At 39.2% G+C, this 19,752-nt stretch overlaps 1 protein-coding gene across 1 annotated transcript; it reads left to right on the top strand.

Moving 5' to 3' along the window:
* The first annotated feature begins 301 nt into the window (after positions 1–301).
* Positions 302–3,776, top strand: LOC148017936 (uncharacterized). Its single transcript, XM_087661617.1, has 2 exons — positions 302–2,709; positions 2,991–3,776. The coding sequence occupies exons 1-2, from the start codon at positions 961–963 to the stop codon at positions 3,372–3,374; spliced, it is 2,133 nt and encodes a 710-aa protein (XP_087517743.1). The 5' UTR covers positions 302–960; the 3' UTR covers positions 3,375–3,776.
* Positions 3,777–19,752: the final 15,976 nt, after the last annotated feature.

Raw genomic sequence — 19,752 nt, 5'->3', positions numbered from 1 at the left:
CACTCTTTAACGAGTGCAAATTGCAATAGCATGGCCTTTTACTGGGCATGAAGAGTAATAATTAGTGAAATAATAATCATAGGAGGACTAAAGACAAAAGGCCAAGTGAGTACTTGTAACATGACAGAATCTGTGCCGTTCGATCCACGCGGGCAGGCGTGCTGGCGTTGGATAGAGAGTTTGGCCTGAAAGGACAACTGCAAGAACCCGCTTTTTCTTCGTCTGATGAGCCCAGGAAAAAAAAAAAAAGCAAAGAAAATTTCCATTCATTTATAAAAGAAAAAGCGCAGAGTGTGGCGATTGATGCAGGAGGCCGCAGCTGCAGAAGCAGCAGCGAGAGCAGCTCACATTGGTCAGAAATAAGCTCAGTCAGAGAGAGAGAGAGAGAGAGAGAGAGAGAGAGAGAGAGAGAGCCTCTGAGCCATCGCTCCCTCTCCTTTCTATTTCCAGGCTTCCTCTCCCCTTGACTGATTCTCCTTTTGGCAGGTGAAAGAGAAAAGACTTGGCTGTCGTCCCCTGCATCCTGTACTGCGCCCCAAGGGATTATTGATCTCCATTAAAGCACAGGCATACGCCACTCAGGTTTCTGCCGTTTAATGGAAGAAGTCAAGATGACGTTCAATTCATCGCTGTGGACCCCTTTTACGTAGCCAACAATTCGGCATGAAGCCTCCCATCGAGAGCCATGAACGGCACTATTAAGGCTAAATAGCTGGATGTTCTTCTTGACAGAAGATGGCAAATGTTCAGCATCTACAATGGAGGTGAGGAAAGTGTAATGCTAGAGGAGAGTCGTGGCTCCAGGAAATAGCCGACATTGTATCATCTGAAGCTACCAAGAGAGGTATTGCTACGTGGATAAATGATTCTTTGGAGTGAATGACTGGCTTGTGCATATAATGTGGTAACCCTGGCAAGACATTTACTCCCTGATACCTTCAATTCCCAACAATCACAACCATGTTTCCACAAGAAATCGCACGCTATGAACACAGCCCCGCACATCATGCCATTGCTCGTCAGGATTATGCAGAGCTGCGGCAAATCCTAGCCAAGCTTCCCAGTCTGCCGAAAGCAGGGCAGGTTGTTACGGAAGAAGAATCAGCAGCTGCTGAAGGGAAGGCAGACCAGGTGTCTGCTGTTATAGATCGAAGAGATGTGCCAGGTAGAGAAACTCCTTTACACTTGGCCGTCAGGCTGGGTGACCCTGTAGCTGTGGAAATGCTGATGGCAGCAGGTGCTGATTGGAGTTTGCAGAATGAGCAGGGATGGAGTGCACTGCAGGAAGCTGTTTGTGCGAGAGAAGAGGGGATTGCAATGATAATAACACGGTATTACCAGCCATTGGCTTGGGCCAAGTGGTGCAGGCGCCTACCAAGAATCACAGGTGCAATGCGGAGAATGAAAGACTTCTACATGGAGATTACCTTCAATTTTGAAAGTTCTGTCATCCCATTCATTGGGCGAATTGCCCCATCAGATACATATCGGATATGGAAGCGAGGGCCGAATTTGCGAGCTGACATGACACTTGCTGGTTTTGATGGTTTTAAGATTCAGCGTTTGGATCAGAGCTTCTTATTTCTTGGTGATGGCACTGATGACGACAAGATTGCTCGTGGTTCCCTGCTTGTGCTGACTCACAAAGATAAGGAAGTTACCAATGCACTTGAAGGTGCTGGTGCTCAGCCTTCAGAAGCTGAGGTAGCTCAGGAAGTTGCTATCATGTCTCAAACAAACATGTATCGTCCTGGAATAGATGTGACACAGGCTGAACTTGTACCTCAGCTAACATGGCGGAGGCAGGAGAAAACAGAACTGGTGGGACCGTGGAAAGCGAAAATATATGACATGCATCATGTGCTGATTAGTGTCAGATCTAGAAGGGTTCCAGGAGCAATGACAGATGAAGAATTGTTTGCTGCCGAAAGTGAGGCTCAAGGGGATCGTGAGGATGACTATACAGATATTCTGACTGAGGAAGAGAAGTTACAACTGGAAACTGTCCTTCGGATGGAAACTCTGGAACTGGGGGAGGATGGATTTGATGACAGTGGCTTCAAAAGTGGTAACTATACTCGTGAACCAGACCACATTGACAAACATAGAGATACTGGCATGAGTGAGTCAAGTTCCATCCCTAAAAGGCTTCTTCAGTATGATTCACTGGGGCAAGCAAGCTCTTCTCATGACTCTAAAAAGCACTGGTTCAGCTGGGGAAAAAAAGCTGGAAAGCAAGATGGTGTGAAACATAAAGGGAAGTCTGGAAAACTGGATGGAACAGCAGCAAACAAGCAAACTGAAACCTACAGTACAAGCACCACTATTGAAGCATCAGATGGGGTCTTGAAGCAAGGAGCAAAGCAGTCCAATGAAATCAGCAACGGACTATCTAGTGAAAGGAAAATTGGTGAGACCTCCATTGATGGATCTTTATCGTTCAAAAAGGGTAAGGAGAAGGTTTCCAAACGATCTAGGGCTAGTACAGATCTTGCGTCAAAAAGCAAGCAAATCTCCACCAGCAATGGCAACCTGGAGAGTGAGTACAAGAAAGGCTTGAGACCCATACTGTGGCTTGCACCTGATTTTCCTCTTAAAACAGAGGAGCTGCTTCCACTTTTAGATATACTGGCCAACAAAGTTAAGGCTGTTCGACGTTTGAGAGAACTGCTAACAACCAAACTACCAGGCGGTAATTTTCCGGTGAAGGTAGGCCTCTCAGACTTGTAGAATTCGAGGACACTGGATGTTTGATGCTTGTAACAAGTTGGTTAATTTAGCAGAATTTCCAGATGTGATGTAAAGCAAAACACCTGTACTGTGGTCATGGTTTTATGAACTTTAAACTTCCATCTTGACTCAACCGTAGTACCCTGAAGCTTTGTCAGCATTAGGCATGTGTTGGTTGCTGCTGTATCTGTACAGTGTATGATATCCTTGTATTTTTGTTAAATGAAGAATTTGGACTAACAAAGTTTTACATCTGTTAGGTGGCTATTCCAATAATTCCTACAATACGTGTGGTGGTGACATTCAATAAGTTTGAGGAAGTGCTCCATAGTGAGGAGTTTGGTACACCACTTTCAAGCCCTGCACATTTCTCAGATTCAAGAGCCAAGGAACCGGAGTCTTCACAATCATCAAGCTCGTGGTTTTCCTGGATTCGAGGTTCCCATGATCACATTGGTGGGGTTTCTTCACGTGTAGATTATGTAGATGAAATTGATCCTTTTGCGATACCGAGTGATTACACTTGGGTTGATATGAAGGAGAAAAAGCGTCGTCTGAAGGCAAAGAAAGCCAAAAACAGGAAAGCAAAGAGAGCTTCATTTAAACCACCAGAAGCAACAATTGGGAACGAGCTCAGAGACTAACAATTGGTTGTGCTTTTCAGCAATGGGAGCCATGCAATCATTTCATTCTGTGGGTTTTCCTTCATGAACATCTGGAATGAGGAATCCTTGATGCCTGCTACTAGGGAAGCTATACTCATACCTCAGTTTCTGACACATAAACAGAGTCCAGTCTTGCTGCATGGTATGAATTGAAGATGTCATGAAGTTTTTTCTGCTCGAGTGCTGAAGAGCACATTCCACATTTCCTTTGTAACTACTGGGCTCCTTTGCCTTGTTCTGTTCATCTGGATCATTGTCAGGAAGGTGCACTACAGGGGGAGTTTCCTGTCTGCAAAGATGGAATGCCGGATGCTCTGTAATTTAATCATATAGTTCATCTTGGCCAGACCAAAGCCAAAGAAAATTTATTGAGCTTCTTAATAGATCTCATTGATCAGATTACATGGCTCTGTAGTTGCTTAACAAGGTCTTATGCAACCAGTTGCATCTAATCTTTTGATTCCTGTGATGCAAAACTTCATTGCAGTGCATTATTCCATTCAAGTCATGTAGGTGGCCTGTAGTTTTGTGTGCAAGGATGGCTTCACAAATACTAGATTGGATCTACCATGGTGGAAGAAAAAGTTTACAAGAATCCTGATAGAAAGTTCTAGTGTATTGAAACCTATTTAATGGCTTTTGCTTTGATACCAAATTCAATGGAAGCTCTTACCATGATATGAGTCTGATTTATTTACCAACATAGTGCATATCAAAGCACATTTTCCAAATACAGCTCAAAGGTCAGCTGACACGGTGGAGACCATTATTTGGCCAATGCATTAAAAGAAGAAAATTAAGTTGCTGAGACACACAAGGAATCAGGGTTGCATTCCATCCATGGTGGATCCATCTTGTCTGATTTGCCCAGTCCAGTTGGGTCCGTCCAATCTGTTCAGTGTCCGTCCGGACAGTCAACATGACCAGTGCCTGTTTGACTGCTTTTTCTCCTGCCCATCTGGATGACTGTTGGTAGCCCTAGAATGACCATTTTGCAGCCTGTTTTGTAGTTGAGACTCTTATAAAACAGCCCTTCCACTTCTCTCCATCCTCAACCTTCACGCTCTCTTCCTCATCAAGCCTCAGGCCTCCAGCCTCCAACTCTAAGCCTCAAGCTCACCTCTCAACCTTCATACCTCCAGCTCTTCCTCTTCCTTCTTCTTTGTTTTCCTCTTCTACTTCTTCTTCTTCCTTTTCCTCTTCCTCTCTTGTCAGCTTCTCTTCCTCTATCTTTTGGGTCTTCCTCTTCTTATTTCTCCACCTCTATCTACTATCACAATGCCCAAGGCTCTTCATGAAGCCTTTTCTTTAGATTAACCCTCTCAATTTCCTATGTATTATTTAATGATAATATGAAACACAAGATTTTTTTTGGCATTATTTTTTGTATGTTCGGTACGATACTAAGTCCATGGACTGGACAGATCGTACCCGACTACCATGCAAGGAATCGAGAAGTTTGGCTTCCAAATCTCCCAAAGAAGCATAATATGACTATTTGCATAAAAACAAGTAGTTGTTGCATAAATGCACTTACAGCAAAAGCTTAGAAAGACATGCATGAACCTCTTTTATCACTGTGCCAACTAAGAGTACTTCACAGGTCAGATCTCATCATGGCTCAAACAATCTATACAACTTGATAATTTTGTTATAAGTCGGAATTGAGGGATCCTTGGCAAGGGGGGCTCTTGAAACCTAGAATTGACGAATCCTTGGTAAGTAAGCTGTCAAACGCTACTCCCAAGTTTAAATACAAGCCTAAATAATATGAAGCACGTCCCCTAATCTGAGGTGTATATAGTCAAAATGAAAGGATGCCACTGTGTATTTATGCTCCAACTTGGTGCCTACTCTCTTGTGCATCTAGCTCTAATCTCTCTCTTGCAATCTCTCTTCTATCTTTTTCTTCAATTTAGTTCCATGTTTATGGTGGATGTGAGAAGCATTGTGCTCTTTCATGTATTGAGCCTTTCTCATTGCTTCTTGGCATTCTACTTCTCCATGCTAGTGAGCGTGTAATTGGAAAGAAGCCATGGTTACCACAACATCCATGACTACATCAAGTTTTAATGGACAATGCAAAAAAGTGAGGCTTTGATGGATGATGTGGAATAGTGCAACTTTACTAGCTATACATGGCTCCATGAAAGAATGTGTGCTAGAGGGTATGTATGAGTTTTCTTTCTCAAGTTTTCTTTCTCAAGTTTTGGTTATTAGAATCAAAATATCTAGGCAGAGGGCATTAGGCCTAGCATTTGCCATTCTATGTGGTGTTTGAACAAGATTTGAATTGTTGCTTATATGGTCAAGTGCACAACATTTTCTAGAGGCCAAAGGCATCAGGCATCATAGACCTGTCACAATAGGTTGGTGGTAGGGCCACGTGGATGAGCCACCAAGAAAGCACAACAATGTTAGTTGGCAGTGCAGCCATGTTGAGGATCCATTAAGAGAAGTTGGTCATGGGCAAGCATATCAAGAAGTGGGACTTAAGGGTCGTGTCATGCCTAACTCAAACTAGACTTTCTGAGAGTCTTACAAGTAAAGTGGACATGGTGTGACATGTTTTGCATCCTTACCAAAAATATGCCAACTTTTTCTTTGAGAGTCTAGTCAAGCCTCTAGGCATGATGCTATCCTAATGCAAGAAACAGGAAGACATAATAGAAAGAAGAGGGGCTAGAAGCAAGCTCCAATTCATTTCTAGGGGTATTTACATGACACAAGATAGTTTAGAGATAGCATCTACAGAACCCCACAGCTTATCAACTCTAGTCTAAGCCTTCGTTTTGAGTATTTTTCTTTGTCTAGGATGCAAGGGTTCTAGGTCTAATGGCCTAAAGTCTAAGCCTAATGGCATGACCCTTCATCAAATGTATCAGTTGTCTTGGCACATTTGGCCTTGGCTTCTACCTTTGATATCAATAGAATTATGAAGTTTGAGCTTGAGGGCTGTTCTTCTAATATTCCAATATTTGTTTCTAGTTTTTTTTTAATTCACTTATGCTCATGCTTGTCCTCACACTTGATGATGAGCACATATGTGTGTGTGTGTCACAATACAAACCACTTGCTAACTAGCAAAAAAAATACTTATAACAACAATCCATCTATCAACATTTGGCGATCTCATTGGGGGATTGTTGATTGTGAGCAACTCTCTTTTGAGGGCTGGAAAGTGAAGGTCAAGAGGATGCAAAAGAGATCACTTAGTGAGTTGAAACCCAACATTGAGGGAGCTAGAAAGAGCAAGGATTGGAAGAGATAGAATGTCTAGAGGGTTAGGGAGGCCACAAGAGTAGAAAAACATAAATAGAAGGTCAAGATGGTCTAGAAGGGTCAGGCCATGAGAGTAGAGAACCATAGATTGAAGAAAATTCAGATGACCAAGTACAAAGGGAAGTACATGTCCAAGTATATATAGGGAGGAGTGGGGAGTTACTTTCTTATGACCCTAAACAGTGCCACACAAAGGGTTGTACTTCTCTTCTCCCTATATATAAGGATATATATAGGGAGGAGTGGGGAGTTACTTTCTTATGACCCTAAACAGTGCCACACAAAGGGTTGTACTTCTCTTCTCCTTTAGAGAACTTGCTCATCTATAAAGTGATAGTAAAGGCTCTTATTACTAGTTTTATGAGAAAATAGATGAGTAAATCCTAGGCAAGCTCAAGAAAAGAAGATAATAGTAACTTAACTTTGTGGAGGAAATTAAGGATGTGAGTAGGTAGTTAATCTTGCCATTGTCTAATAAAAGTATGCAATTCAGTTTCTAATGGCACCTCACTCATTCAAAGCATTGGCCAACTTAGAGATCACAAATCCACGAAGGCCTTTGAAGGCATAGTGCATAGGACAATATACCTAGAACTTGGAGGAAACAAGTGATCGAAATCACATGGCTCAGAAGAGAGCTCAAGGAGCAGCATAGTTAGATATGCCAATGTCCACCTTCATAAGGTGCCATCAATATCCATGGTGCTCCAAATTGTAAGGCCCCCATTATGAGGAGAAATCATGTGCAAGCATAGACATTGTTTGGGGGTCCTTGACTTGGAGGTCAAACAAGTCTACCTAATTGGATGACATATGTAGGTCTAGCCTACAGAATAGATGGAGTAGTGAAACAGGTAGTAACTCGAGGTAGATTGAATTGAGTTATGGAGTGTGGGAGTTATTAGGAATGCCTATTTTAGGTCATAGGGTTGCGAAGATAGCCTCTAGTTGGAGGGTCACAAGAAGGTTGAAGAGACCCCTTCATGGGGATTTGGGGCAACTATCCCTTGACTTAGACACATGAAATATTCCTTAGAATATTCTTGTTCAACTAAAGAATGTTAATAGTATGGTATATCCATCATGCTAACCTATCACCCAAGTAGGCTATAATAAGGAGACCCTCCTAGAACCATGATCCATTCATTCATCCAATCACACTTTATCCGCAAAAGCTTTTACTGCTTCACCTATAATCTAAATCACCATATAAGCTTCACTATGGAAAGACATAAGTGAACAGAGCCATCATTATTTCACTTTGCTTATAGATAAAAAAGCTTAGGTCTTCTTTACTTTGTGTGTGCTTCCCATTGTTTGCTTGGATTTTGTTTGCTATACCATGTAATTTTACAAGCACCTCTAGCATTAAGTTAGACTTAGAAAGGGAGAAGAAACTTGGGAGCTCATGAAGATGCAAAATACTACACCAAAGAATGTGGAGATGTGGTATGTGCATTGTAGCACAAAAGGTCATAGCACATCATAGTGTGTGAGGTGTGACTATTGCAAAAAGAGGGGGCATGGATGGGAGGAACAACCAATTTGGGAAGCTCTAGTAGTGAGATTACTTATGCCTTTCAAAAGTGAATGCAATGTCCAAGGGAGCATTGGCTATTATTGATAGAGGATTTTTGGTCAATCTTTTTTTTTTTGCTAAAAATGTGAGGAGCCAAGGTACTTTACAAGAACTTTCCGAAACAACAACTCCATTAGTAGTAAGCATGGTTGTGCTAGTAGTAGTAGCAATCACAAGGGTGTAGGACAAAGTACGACTAGAATTGCTTCAAAAGTAAGAACTAAAAAAGAAGGTGCAATTCTTGAGAACGAAATGTAATTTTTAGGTAGGTGAGCAAAGACAATGCAAAAAGTAAAAGGGAGGCCACCTAAGTGCCTATCCTAATACACATTAGATGACCTACAAGAAGTCAATAGCAATTTGAAACCAAGGAGCAATAGTGACAAGAAGGAGGTATGTTGGAGATGGAGTGTGCTAAACCTATAGAAGAATGGTGAATGACCATAGCCTCTAACCTACCTACTATAAATAGTAGCAAATAGCCAAAACTAGCTAATCTTATGTCACCCTTTAGCCAACATAAAATTGGATGACTAACCTACATTAAAGGAAAAATTTCTAGTGAAAAACTATGTGCAAGTCACCCTCTATCTGACCATGAAAATGTAGGTTGCATGGCCACTACAAAGAATGAAAACTAGCAATTGAGATTGTGACCACACTTGACACTCATTGAAAAAGCAATGCACATAGACTAAATTGGGCTTCAATGATGAGAGCTCCTTATCTTTTTCAAACTCTAAGAAATCTCACAAACCAGGAAATGACAAACTAATAAAAGATAGGCTAATGCCTCTCTCAGATCTTGTGAGTGTTAGAAGACGCAAAGACCTCATGTGATGAAGCCTAGAAGCTTGAGACAATGGCTTCATAAAGAGGTTCGTTGCATTGTCCTTTGTGGGACGATAAGCCATTGCTAACTCAAAATCCACAACCCTCCCTTGTACAAAATAGTACTAAACCTTGATGTGCTTTGTGTGATCTTGAAACACAAGATTCTTCACTAGAGATAAGGCACTTTTGTTATCGATGGATAGTTGTGTGGATCTTGTTTGTGAAAAGCTAATCATTTCCAATAACCAACTACAAAACCAAACTACCTCTTGAGTTGTAGAACAAAGTGCTTGTCAATACTCTACCTCTATAGAAGATAATGCCATAGTAGTTGCTTCTTACTGTCCATGAGATAGCTCCCAATTTAAGGGAAAAAGAAAAACCAATAGCGAAGCATCTAGACTCCATGTCATCTAGGCAATTTGAATTACTCCATCCAATGAGAGTGGCCCCTTCTCCATACATGATCCCATAAGATTGAGTGCCATGTAAATAGCACAATAGGTGCAAGGTGTTGAAAGATATGACAAATGATGTATGCTCTAGGCAGAGATACTCTGTATCCCATAAGCACAATGAGGAGAGTGGAACAACCCAAAAGCTACATAAAGATGTACTTGGTTCTTATTTCAATGAAATGCTATTGTATTTTGTACTTCGATGTCCTTGTCATGTCCTACTCAAGATTGTGCTTATGAGTCCAAGCACTTAATCTTGGAACCTAATTCACTTGAGTAACAATCATTGTCTCTTGTCTATGTCATCATGGTTCTAGTCCTTGTCGTCCGACCTCAATAACCAACCATGCTCAAGATCTACGTTTCTCAACATGGTATTAGAGCCATGATGAGCATGGTTCAGCTCTTCTCATAGCTTCTCTAGCTCCCCACAACCTTAGTCTAGCTCAGCTCCATCAAAGGACTTCATTTCTCACCTCCATCTTCACCCTACCTTCTTGTTTGCCATAGCCAACCTGCACCTACCCTACTTTAAGTTCTCATATCTCTCTCTACATGACAAATCTCACTGAGCTTCCTTCTAGAGACTTCTTGTTGGACTCACGGCGCACCATCCTACTGCTTTATAACTCGAGATTGCATGCTATAGGAGCCGACATTACAGAAATTTGTCATCGTTGCTTGTTTTGCATCTACATCTGTTCGTATGGCCTATTCTCCTTGCACATGATGCCATCTACCCTACAATCATAGGGATTTTGAAGCCCACCTCATAGGCCTTCTACCCACTAAACATATCCTAAAATGATTGCTTGTACACATTGGTGTCCGTTAGTGAAAAACCAATCGGCCTGTCAACCCTAAAGCATGGCAACCATAGCCATTGGCCTTCAAGCTCATAATACACTTCATTTTCTCACTCCTCTCAACTCACTCAAGTTTTTGCCACTCTAATCTAGTGCTCCACTCAGTTCCTAGCACTTCAAATCAGTAATAAGGAGGGGAGAAATCATCCAACAACATCAAGCTCAACATCAAGTTATTCATAGCATAGTATGTTTTGATACTCATTTTAGTACTTCTTGGCACTTGTGTTTCTTGACACATCCAAGAATAACTCATTTGCTAGTTTTACTTCAGTTCTTACATCGACAAACATGAAGATTTTTAATGTGGAATCTCCAATTAATTAAGTCCATTGTCTCATTGTAAAAGGATAGATATTTCCCGACTGTACTCGCGGTAAGACCTCCTTCAAAATGTCTAAACTTGAGTAAATAGCCAAATTCAATGGTGAAGGCTTTCACACTTGGAAAGAAAAGACAATGTACCATCTCATGAGAAAAGACCTCTGGGATCTATTTGAGGATGATACAAGAGATGCAAATGGCAACAAGGAAGATGATGAAGATGGGTTCATTGAAGAAGTCGAGCTCAAGACAAAAGACTGGAAATTGATGAAAAACAAGGCTCTAGGCATCATTTCCTGGGGACTATCTGATGAAGTATTGCACCATATCTTCAACATCAAAGATGCAAAAAAGGCATGGGATGAGCTTGATAGGATCTTTGGAACTCAAGCTAAAAACACAAAAGTAAAATTACTCATGCAGTTCTATAAGCTAGATGTAAAGGATAGCTCTTCTATGACCATGCATATTAACAAGTTTAAGAGCCTAAAAAATCAACTTGCAACTTTAAAGAAGAACATAGATGAGGATGAAGCCATAACAGTGCTGCTAGCAAGTGTAAATCAAGAACAATATGAGAACCTTGTGTTTACCCTCAGTAATGCTCCTAATCTTTCACTCAAAGACATTGAGTATTCTCTACTTGATGGAGAAAGTAAACTTAAAAACAATTATGCAAAAGAAATCATCTCAAGGGAAAATCTCTTGTACACCAAGGGAACTTATGGAGCAAAAGGATGTGGATGAGGATTCAACAACACCAACAAGGATTGGTTCACATGTCAGCATTGTGGTAAGACTAGGCACATGGCGAGTGAATGTTTCCATAGGAAAAGAGCACAATAGGTGTAGAATGGTAACCATCAAAATCACTTCATGAATGAAGAAGACGATTTTGCTCTATTGACAACAAGTCTAACAAATTGTTTTGAAGAAATTTTCATTGTATCTTTTCCATAGTGGTTCTTATTTCAATGAAATGCTATTATACTTTGTACTTCCAATCTATGTCCTTGTCATGTCCTACTCAAGATTATGTTTATGATTCCAAGCACTCAATGTTGGAATCTAATTCACTTGAGTAACAGTCATTGTCTCTTGTTTATCTCATCACGGTTCTAGTCATTGCCTTCTGGCCTCCATAACCAACCATGCTCAAGATCCATGTTTCTCAACACAAGGCAGATCCCTAGTGAGCCTCAATAGGAGTCTTATAGAAGAAGATAATAATGCTACCAAAAAATATATTTCCTAGCAAGTATGGATAAGCTAGATCAAAGATCCAAAAGGTTAGAAGGGTACCTCTAGTAGTCACCATCTTGGACTTAGGGTCCATGGGGTATGAAATGGATTTACACTCAGCCATACCAATCTCTAAAAGAAGTTTAGAGATACGCATGTGCTAGGAAATAAAAATTCCCTATGTTAGCTAATAAATCTCAACAGTAAGAAAGAAGTGTAGGATCCCTAGGTGTTGACAATTTATGGTCCAAATGAAGTGCATATGGTATGAAAAATTGTATAAACCTTGTTTGACATGTCTTTGAGGGTTGTGAGTGATAATATATGGAACCGTTGTTAATGTGGTCATTATCAATAGTTTAAAGCTCAAAATGTGATATTTAACTTGAAAAAATAAGGGTTTTCTTCATTGTTCGGGTGGAAAAATGGCATTCATATGGGATGAAATCAATTCCATTGATTCTAATCAAACTTGGGATTTGGTTCCATGCCCAAGGAAGCAAAAGATGGTGAGTGTGAAGTGCATCTATAAGACCAAATACTTGGTTGATGGAACCTTAGAAAAGCACAAAGCTAAGTTATTTGGTACTTTTTGCATAGAGGGTAGGCTTGGTCTTTTAAGATAATTTTGCACCCCTAGCCTATACTTCTACTATTTGGGTTGTTTTGTCTCTTGTAGCTCATCACTGATGGTTACCAGATGGATGTAAAATCTACCTTCTTGAATGGCATCCTAGAGGGGGATATTTATATTGATCAACCTCCTAATTTTCATTTGCAAGGGAAGGAGGATCATGTCTATAGTTGTGGAATGCCCTCTATTGCTTGAAGCAAGCTCCTAGGGCTTGGTACCAATGGATTGATTTTTTCTTTCTACAAAGTCACTTCCACGATTGCTTGGAGCAAAACTCTCCTTCATGATTATATTATAAACATTGAAATAAGTTTGCATTTTAGCAAACACCTTCCAATCACAAAAGTTGGCATATATCTCACTCTTGTACTAGAAAAAATACAAGCACATGTTGTCAAGGGTTGGAAAGGTCTAGGACTAAATCTACCAAGGATCAAGAAAAAGAGAAGAAAAATTGAAGAAATAAATATCAGAACAAGAACTCTTGAATACACTATAAAACACTTTTATTATACTACTATAATAAACCCCTTCAAGTTGTATACACTGCGCCTAAGACGATAGCTTAAGCAAACTCTATTTGAGATGATAGTTGAACACTAATATTTTAGCCCAAAAGAAATTACAACAAGTAAAAAGGAAAACTTTTAGTCCTCACCTACAATAGTAGGTAAATAGATCTTTAGATTTATCCTCAAAATAACCTCTTACAGTCAAGCCTTTCTAGGCTAAAGGCACCTGTAAAGAGGTAGAATCACTTGTCTTTTATGTCAACCACCCTATTAATCACAATAGTAAATCACTCATCTATTCCCCCAAGCTTGTAACAATGGCTAAGATCTCTATTTATAACCATTTACAACAATTCATGCTGCTTACTTTTTACCGTTGCTTTTTATACTTTTTCCATATTTCTAAACTCTTATTGTTTGATTTTCATGTTTTTTTTCTATTCATTACTGTAACTTATTTCAACCATAACTTTTGCATATAAAAACTTTGAATAGGTTCATCTAAGTACTTAAATCAAAGTGAATAAGTCTGATTGACAAGCCATCGTAGGGCTGAATTGCAAAAATATCTTCAAAATAGCCTTAAAAAGTCATTTTTAAATAAAGTGTCACTTTGTGATAATTTTCAGCTTGAAAGACTTGTACTATTCAAAACAAGTCTTACCACACTAGTAATGGTTTGATAATTTAATTTTGGTGACTTACAAGTTTAGTATATGAACTAGTACTTTACATTGTGTCATTCACTAATTTACTCTTGATAGATCACATAAATCATTGAACAACTTATCCCATAGGCACACACTAAAATCTTGTAACATTGACGAACATGTTTGTTTTCACACTTTAGGCATGTATTAGATACACAGTTTCTTGACATCCACCCTCTCTAAGCCCACACATCCTCTGACATGTGCCACTTACTCTTTTATAGGTGTGAGGTCTCCATCATCTTCCATAATCTTTGAATCGTCTTCTTCTTCAATGTCATGCTCTACTCTTCATCTTCAAGCTATGGCTCCTCATATCCCTTTGATTCTCCTCTTGAATATCTTGATTGTTTACTTACAAACTGGCTTCACCTTTTTATCCATTTTTTTGTACTTTGGCTTCAGTCCTATTTTCTCCATAAGACTCATCATGTTTCTATAAATTTAGCAATACCTTGAAACATATCTAAATAATTTACTTGTATGATGGTAGACCCAATACTCTAATCTATTTTTAGCATAGTTGACATCTCTACAAGTGCGTTTGAAAAAGATACCCCATCACATAATCATGTTATCCGCTCATCATCTCCCTTTCTACTTGCAAACATACTTTTTGAAAGCTCTATTTATTTCTTTAATCTTCTAGAATTTCATGGAACTTGCTACTGTTGAGAATTCTATGAAGCTTGATGTAAAATCATCTTCACCTATACAACAATAGATGAGAGCTTTATCCTCTCAATACCATTCTAGTCTTGCATTACAACAATACTTATTTTAAAACCTAACCCTAAAACTCTTTGGCATTGGGAGGCAGTGGATAATCTCTCAATGTATCCCTCTTCCTTATATGATTGACACAGACTATCATAAATTGCACTGCTCTTTTGTTATCTTTGCTTTTGATTCTTGCATAAGTAAAACCATTGTCCAGAACTTTACCCTCCATTTGTACTGTAGTAATAAATGGCTTCCCTAATATCACTCATTATGATGAGGAGTGTTGCACAAATAAATGGCAATTGTTTTGTATATCTCATCTGGTATCCTTCACGTTTGGATAAGCAAGATACAAGTCTCTTGTGGAGTTATTGGATGTCCACATCCTCCATCTATGGTTGACATCTACATGCCATCTTCCATTCTCATAATTACTTCTCACCATGATATTTATCTCTAAACCATGGTCTATTAGTGGAACACGTGAAGTTTCTAGCCCTCCAACCTTCACTATAGTCTCTATGGTAGTATGGGCCTAATGGTTCCTAGAATAATGACTCATGGATATCACCCCTAAAGCCACTTCATCCACTATATAGTGAATAGGCCATACATCTCTTGTATTTTTTGCATATCACCATTTTCTCTGCAACCCTATTCATTTTAGCATTGTTTGCAATAAGCTCTTCTGCTTCTTCACAAGTAGCCTCTACATCTACATCATCTTCAAAAACCAACTATATGCCATGTAAACTTGTTTCTTCTTAGGCTTTGTATCATAGCTTGAGTTGACTCATCCATGAAGTGTCTTTTTCTTTTTATAATGTCTATAATTTCTTCGTGGAATTGTCTTTTTTCTATTCCAAGGATTTTACCCAACTTTGCTATTTAAAATCCTCTCTTCCAAAACTTTATAAGGATCTGTAGCCCTCTCTATGTCAAAAAGTAGCTTGTATCTTGGTTGCTTTCCCTTCGGTTGTTATTGTTTCTTTTCTTTTTGCTCTTTCTTCTTATATATATCTTCCATGTTGTGTTTTGGATCAAGTCTAGTTGAAAGTGTAGACTACTCAGGTTCTATCTTCCCACCCCCTCTAGTGACCCTCTTTGAGGTTCCTGAGTTCCTATCATCTCTTTCTCTTGTATCTTCCAATGTTGCATCTATGTTTGGTTGCTTTATCAAATAAGTATAAAGAAAATAGAAATCTATAGGGGAGTCCCGCCCAATCTTCTCTCTAATACTCTAACCTGCATCATTTAGCTCTATCTTTGGCACTTTACCTGTAGCAGTAATTTGTATGGCATGGGCCCATAACTCTATTTTCTTACTTCCACTAGAAACTAGAGATCTCTCTATTTGCAACCCATAGGTAGTAGCATCTACATCTGCATATGCATTTCCCACTCCAATATCTTCAAGAATCTTTTGTATATCTCCCTTTCTAAAGTTTATAAGAAAGAGGCATACTAGTTACTTTTGCATGAATCTTCCCACCCTTCTAAAAAATAAAATTCTTCTTTAAAGCATCTTAGTATGAATAACAATCTCTACGGTCATGCTCTGTACTATCACACCATATGCAACAATGAACAAGATTTTAGAAGCTTTCCCTAGTTCTTCAAGATTAGCAAGCTTGATCTATAAATCTCACATGTTTTTAATAAGTTCATCCATGCAACTGTCTTTTCAAGTATTTGTAAGTATTTGTACACGGCATGGAAGGAGATTGCCTTATCATCACTACCTCTAGCACTTGTATTGACTAACTAGGCATGGCCAACAACTCTCTTCTTCTATGTCTCTTCACTAGTTTTGATACAATATCTTGCATGTCTTTCCATTCAATCTTTAGGCCATGCTCTGTAATATCATCCTCTAACAGCTTCTCTAGCTCTAGTTGTTGGGTATAAAGGCCATTTATTATGCTTCCCATGTATATATTTACTTATACATGTGAACACACCCTTGTGAGTGTGAGTGTGTAAGTGTACCATACCTAAGTATAAATACATTCTTTTATTCTTTGTGTGTACCACACTAGTACACACCCTACTCATGTTTTTTCTCTATTTGTACTCTCTACTGTTGCACACACAGCACTCTTGCTATGCACACCCCCTTCAAATTGGTATTAAAGCTTTTGTCCAGGTGTGCATGCTTCTCGAAGTCTATGTGAGTCAAATCCAGCTCATTGGACATAGGGAAATCATTAGATTGTCACTTTCTAGGTCACATGTGTGTAGAGGACTATTGATTGACTAGCCAAAAGCCCTAAATCTCGTACAGGTGTAGGTTCTTTTTACTCAACCAAGCATGCCATATTGTTTTTGTTCAAATAGATAGTGTGAAACCCTAAAATCAAATAGTCTGAACCCTAAAATCATACAAATAGTTTGATACCCTAAAATCAAGCAATTTAAAATCCTAAAATCAGATAGGTAATTACCCTAAAATCAAATAGATGACAATTGGCAGTACCTTCTGGAATAGTGTGATAGCTTGAGGCCCTCCTATGGTGATGTGCCAATCATGCTGTCAATTTTGGGCTGACATTCATTAAATTCAAAGTCATGTTTGGACACTATAGCAGTTAGCCCTTTTGGGATTTTCTTTGATTTTGCACAGTGAATGCTTGTGCAATGACATTTGACCCAAAACTTGCAAACATTGTACACATTGGTTTCGTAACATTTGGGGCTTTTCATGTATCAATGAATTTTGCTCAGTTGAGTTGAATTCACTGACATTGTGCATGTCTAGATCCAAGAAATTTGAGGATTTTGAAGAATTTGTTAAATTTATGCAACATTTTCCCTTATTTGGTACGTGGAAGCCCGTGTTAATATAATTTGGGAAAAATTGTCAGAGAATTTTTGGGACTGTTCACATCGACAATATATTTTGCACCAATTCATGCTTTGGCAATGAACTAACAGTAGATTCATTGTTGATGGGAGGAATTCTTACTTGAGATGTATCAAATGTTGTCAAAAGGCAACTTCCTTTAGTACATATATTGTTGAAGGCTTATTGTGCAATGAAACACTAGTATATACAACACTTGGGTTGTTGCATATAGGCATTATGATGATGTATTATTTGAAGTGGGAGTTGTCTTTTATGCATACTTATCACATTTTGTGTAATCATCTTATATGGGCTAAAATTGCAACAAATTATATGCTTCTTAAGCACCTTTGGAAGTGCATTTTGTGTACTTGCTATTATATTCAACAACCTTGCTATTTGTTTATTGTAGAAATGTATTGTTGAAAATGGCTGGCAATGCATCCACTTTTGACACAAAGAATATTTGTGAGATTAAAAAATTTCATGGCAATGGCTCTGATCTTTGAACAAGAAAAGCTTTTTTCTTTTTCAGATGAGGAAAGGATTAAGATGAATAAGAAGGCTATGGCTTATATCAAAATGACAGTCACAAATAATAACTTGGTTGATATCAAGGGACTCCCCACTACATGTGAAGTTTGGATGAAACTCAAAGCCTTGTATGAGAATACGACTCCTGTCAATCACGTACAAAAAAGTTGGTTAAATTGGAACTTGATGAGTCCAAGCCTCTACCTCAGAGCATTTGAATGCATTTACTAGGATTTTGAGTCAACTTACAGGATGCAAGCTTGCCACCTTTTGATCCCAAGTTGAAGGCTATTCTCTTGCTCATGACTTTACCAAATTCAGGGGAAGCATTGGTTGTCTCTTTGAGCAACAACCCCAACTTGACTTTTGATGGTGTGTGTGGTTCTATTCTCAATGAGGAGATTAGACACAAGACAAGTGGGGGCAATAGTGGATCAACCTATTATCTAAGAGGAAGGATTTAAAAGAAGTCAAATGATGCAAATAAACACAAAAATTGCAACAGCAAAAGCAAGGAAACACAACAAGATGTCTCTTGCTCTACCAAGGCGTAAAAAGCATGATTGTAGGTACTTTTAAAAAGGAATAAGAACACAAAAAGTAGATAAAGGCAAAAGGCAAAAAGAATGAGAAAGATAGCAACTGTAACCATAAAGGAACAAAGAAGGCAAATGTGGTATCTAGGGTTGTCATTGAAGAGATATAAGAAAATGAGGATACTGCAGATTTGCTAGTTGCATCTTTAGATCCACATGCTATGACAACAGAAGACATATATATTACTAAAAAGGATGTGATATATGCCTTGTTGTCTGCTCATGATGGTTTGTCACAATCATGGATTGTTGATAGTGGTGCTTCGTTTCATGTAACTTCATCTTTTGAGTGTTTCTCTTCTTATGTACAACAGGTTACCTCATGAAAGTTTACCTAGGGAATAACTATGCATATGACATAGAGGGAGTTGGCACCATACACCCGGCTCTTGAAAATGGCCATGAGATGATTCTCCATGATATTAGGTATGTAGTTGGCATCAAGAAGATTTTTCTTTCAATTGGGTAGTTAGACAGTAGGGGTTACTTCATTTCTTTTGATGGTGGAATGTGGAAGGTGTAGAAAGGTCCACGCTTGTCACTGGAGGTAGTAAAAAAGGAGCTTTGCATTATCTACACTATGCATGTGATGTACCAACCACTAAATATAGTCGATAGCATTTGGTGGTCGTCTGGGGTCTTTCTTAGTTGTTGCCATCTACACTCCACTAGAATGTTTGGACTTTGATCAAGCTAGGCGACCCAAGGTCCACCTCCCAAGGGAATGTCCTGCCTCATCCCACGAGGATCGACCTGAGTGTTTCTTGCTGACCCAACAGTCTCCTATCTTTAGCTAGCTCATGTTCAAACGTGTCCTTCGAGGGGCTTCTCGTCCAAACGGAAAGGGATCATTGCCCTTGGTTCATGGAGTGCAACACTTTTTTCCAGTAATGGGCTTGGGTTTGTGAAACCCTAACGCCTTCTGGCATAGTCGTTGCACCTTTCTCCTAAGATAATGATCAGCCCAAGTTCTAAGACTCTGACCCTAGGGTAAGTCATCGTGTCGGCTCTTATCCTATTTTTCCCAACTCATCGGGTCCACCCTGCCATCGAACTCCTTTTGTCGAGAAAGGTTGCTCGTGCACTTTCCTTTAAACGGTGTTTTCTTTAGTTATCTAAACAAAGCATACTACCACGTTGTTGAACACATAAAAACAACTTCATTAATTACCCTTTTAGCATACGGTTTGTTTCACGTCTTTGTCAATTCACGACACG

The sequence above is a fragment of the Lygodium microphyllum genome, chromosome 21 (assembly GCF_053477565.2).
Source record: "Lygodium microphyllum isolate KBCC chromosome 21, Lygodium_microphyllum_v1.1.10, whole genome shotgun sequence".
Classification (NCBI taxonomy): domain Eukaryota; kingdom Viridiplantae; phylum Streptophyta; class Polypodiopsida; order Schizaeales; family Lygodiaceae; genus Lygodium; species Lygodium microphyllum.
The sequence above is the reverse complement of the archived record's forward strand: the minus strand, read 5'-3'. Positions and strand labels throughout refer to the sequence as shown.

Excerpts from the sequence above, each read along its gene's own strand:
- LOC148017936 (XM_087661617.1), top strand. The coding sequence starts at position 961 with ATGTTTCCACAAGAAATCGCACGCTATGAACACAGCCCCGCACATCAT. Across the intron at positions 2,710-2,990 it reads GCGGTAATTTTCCGGTGAAG|GTGGCTATTCCAATAATTCC; the intron begins GTAGGCCTCTCA and ends TACATCTGTTAG.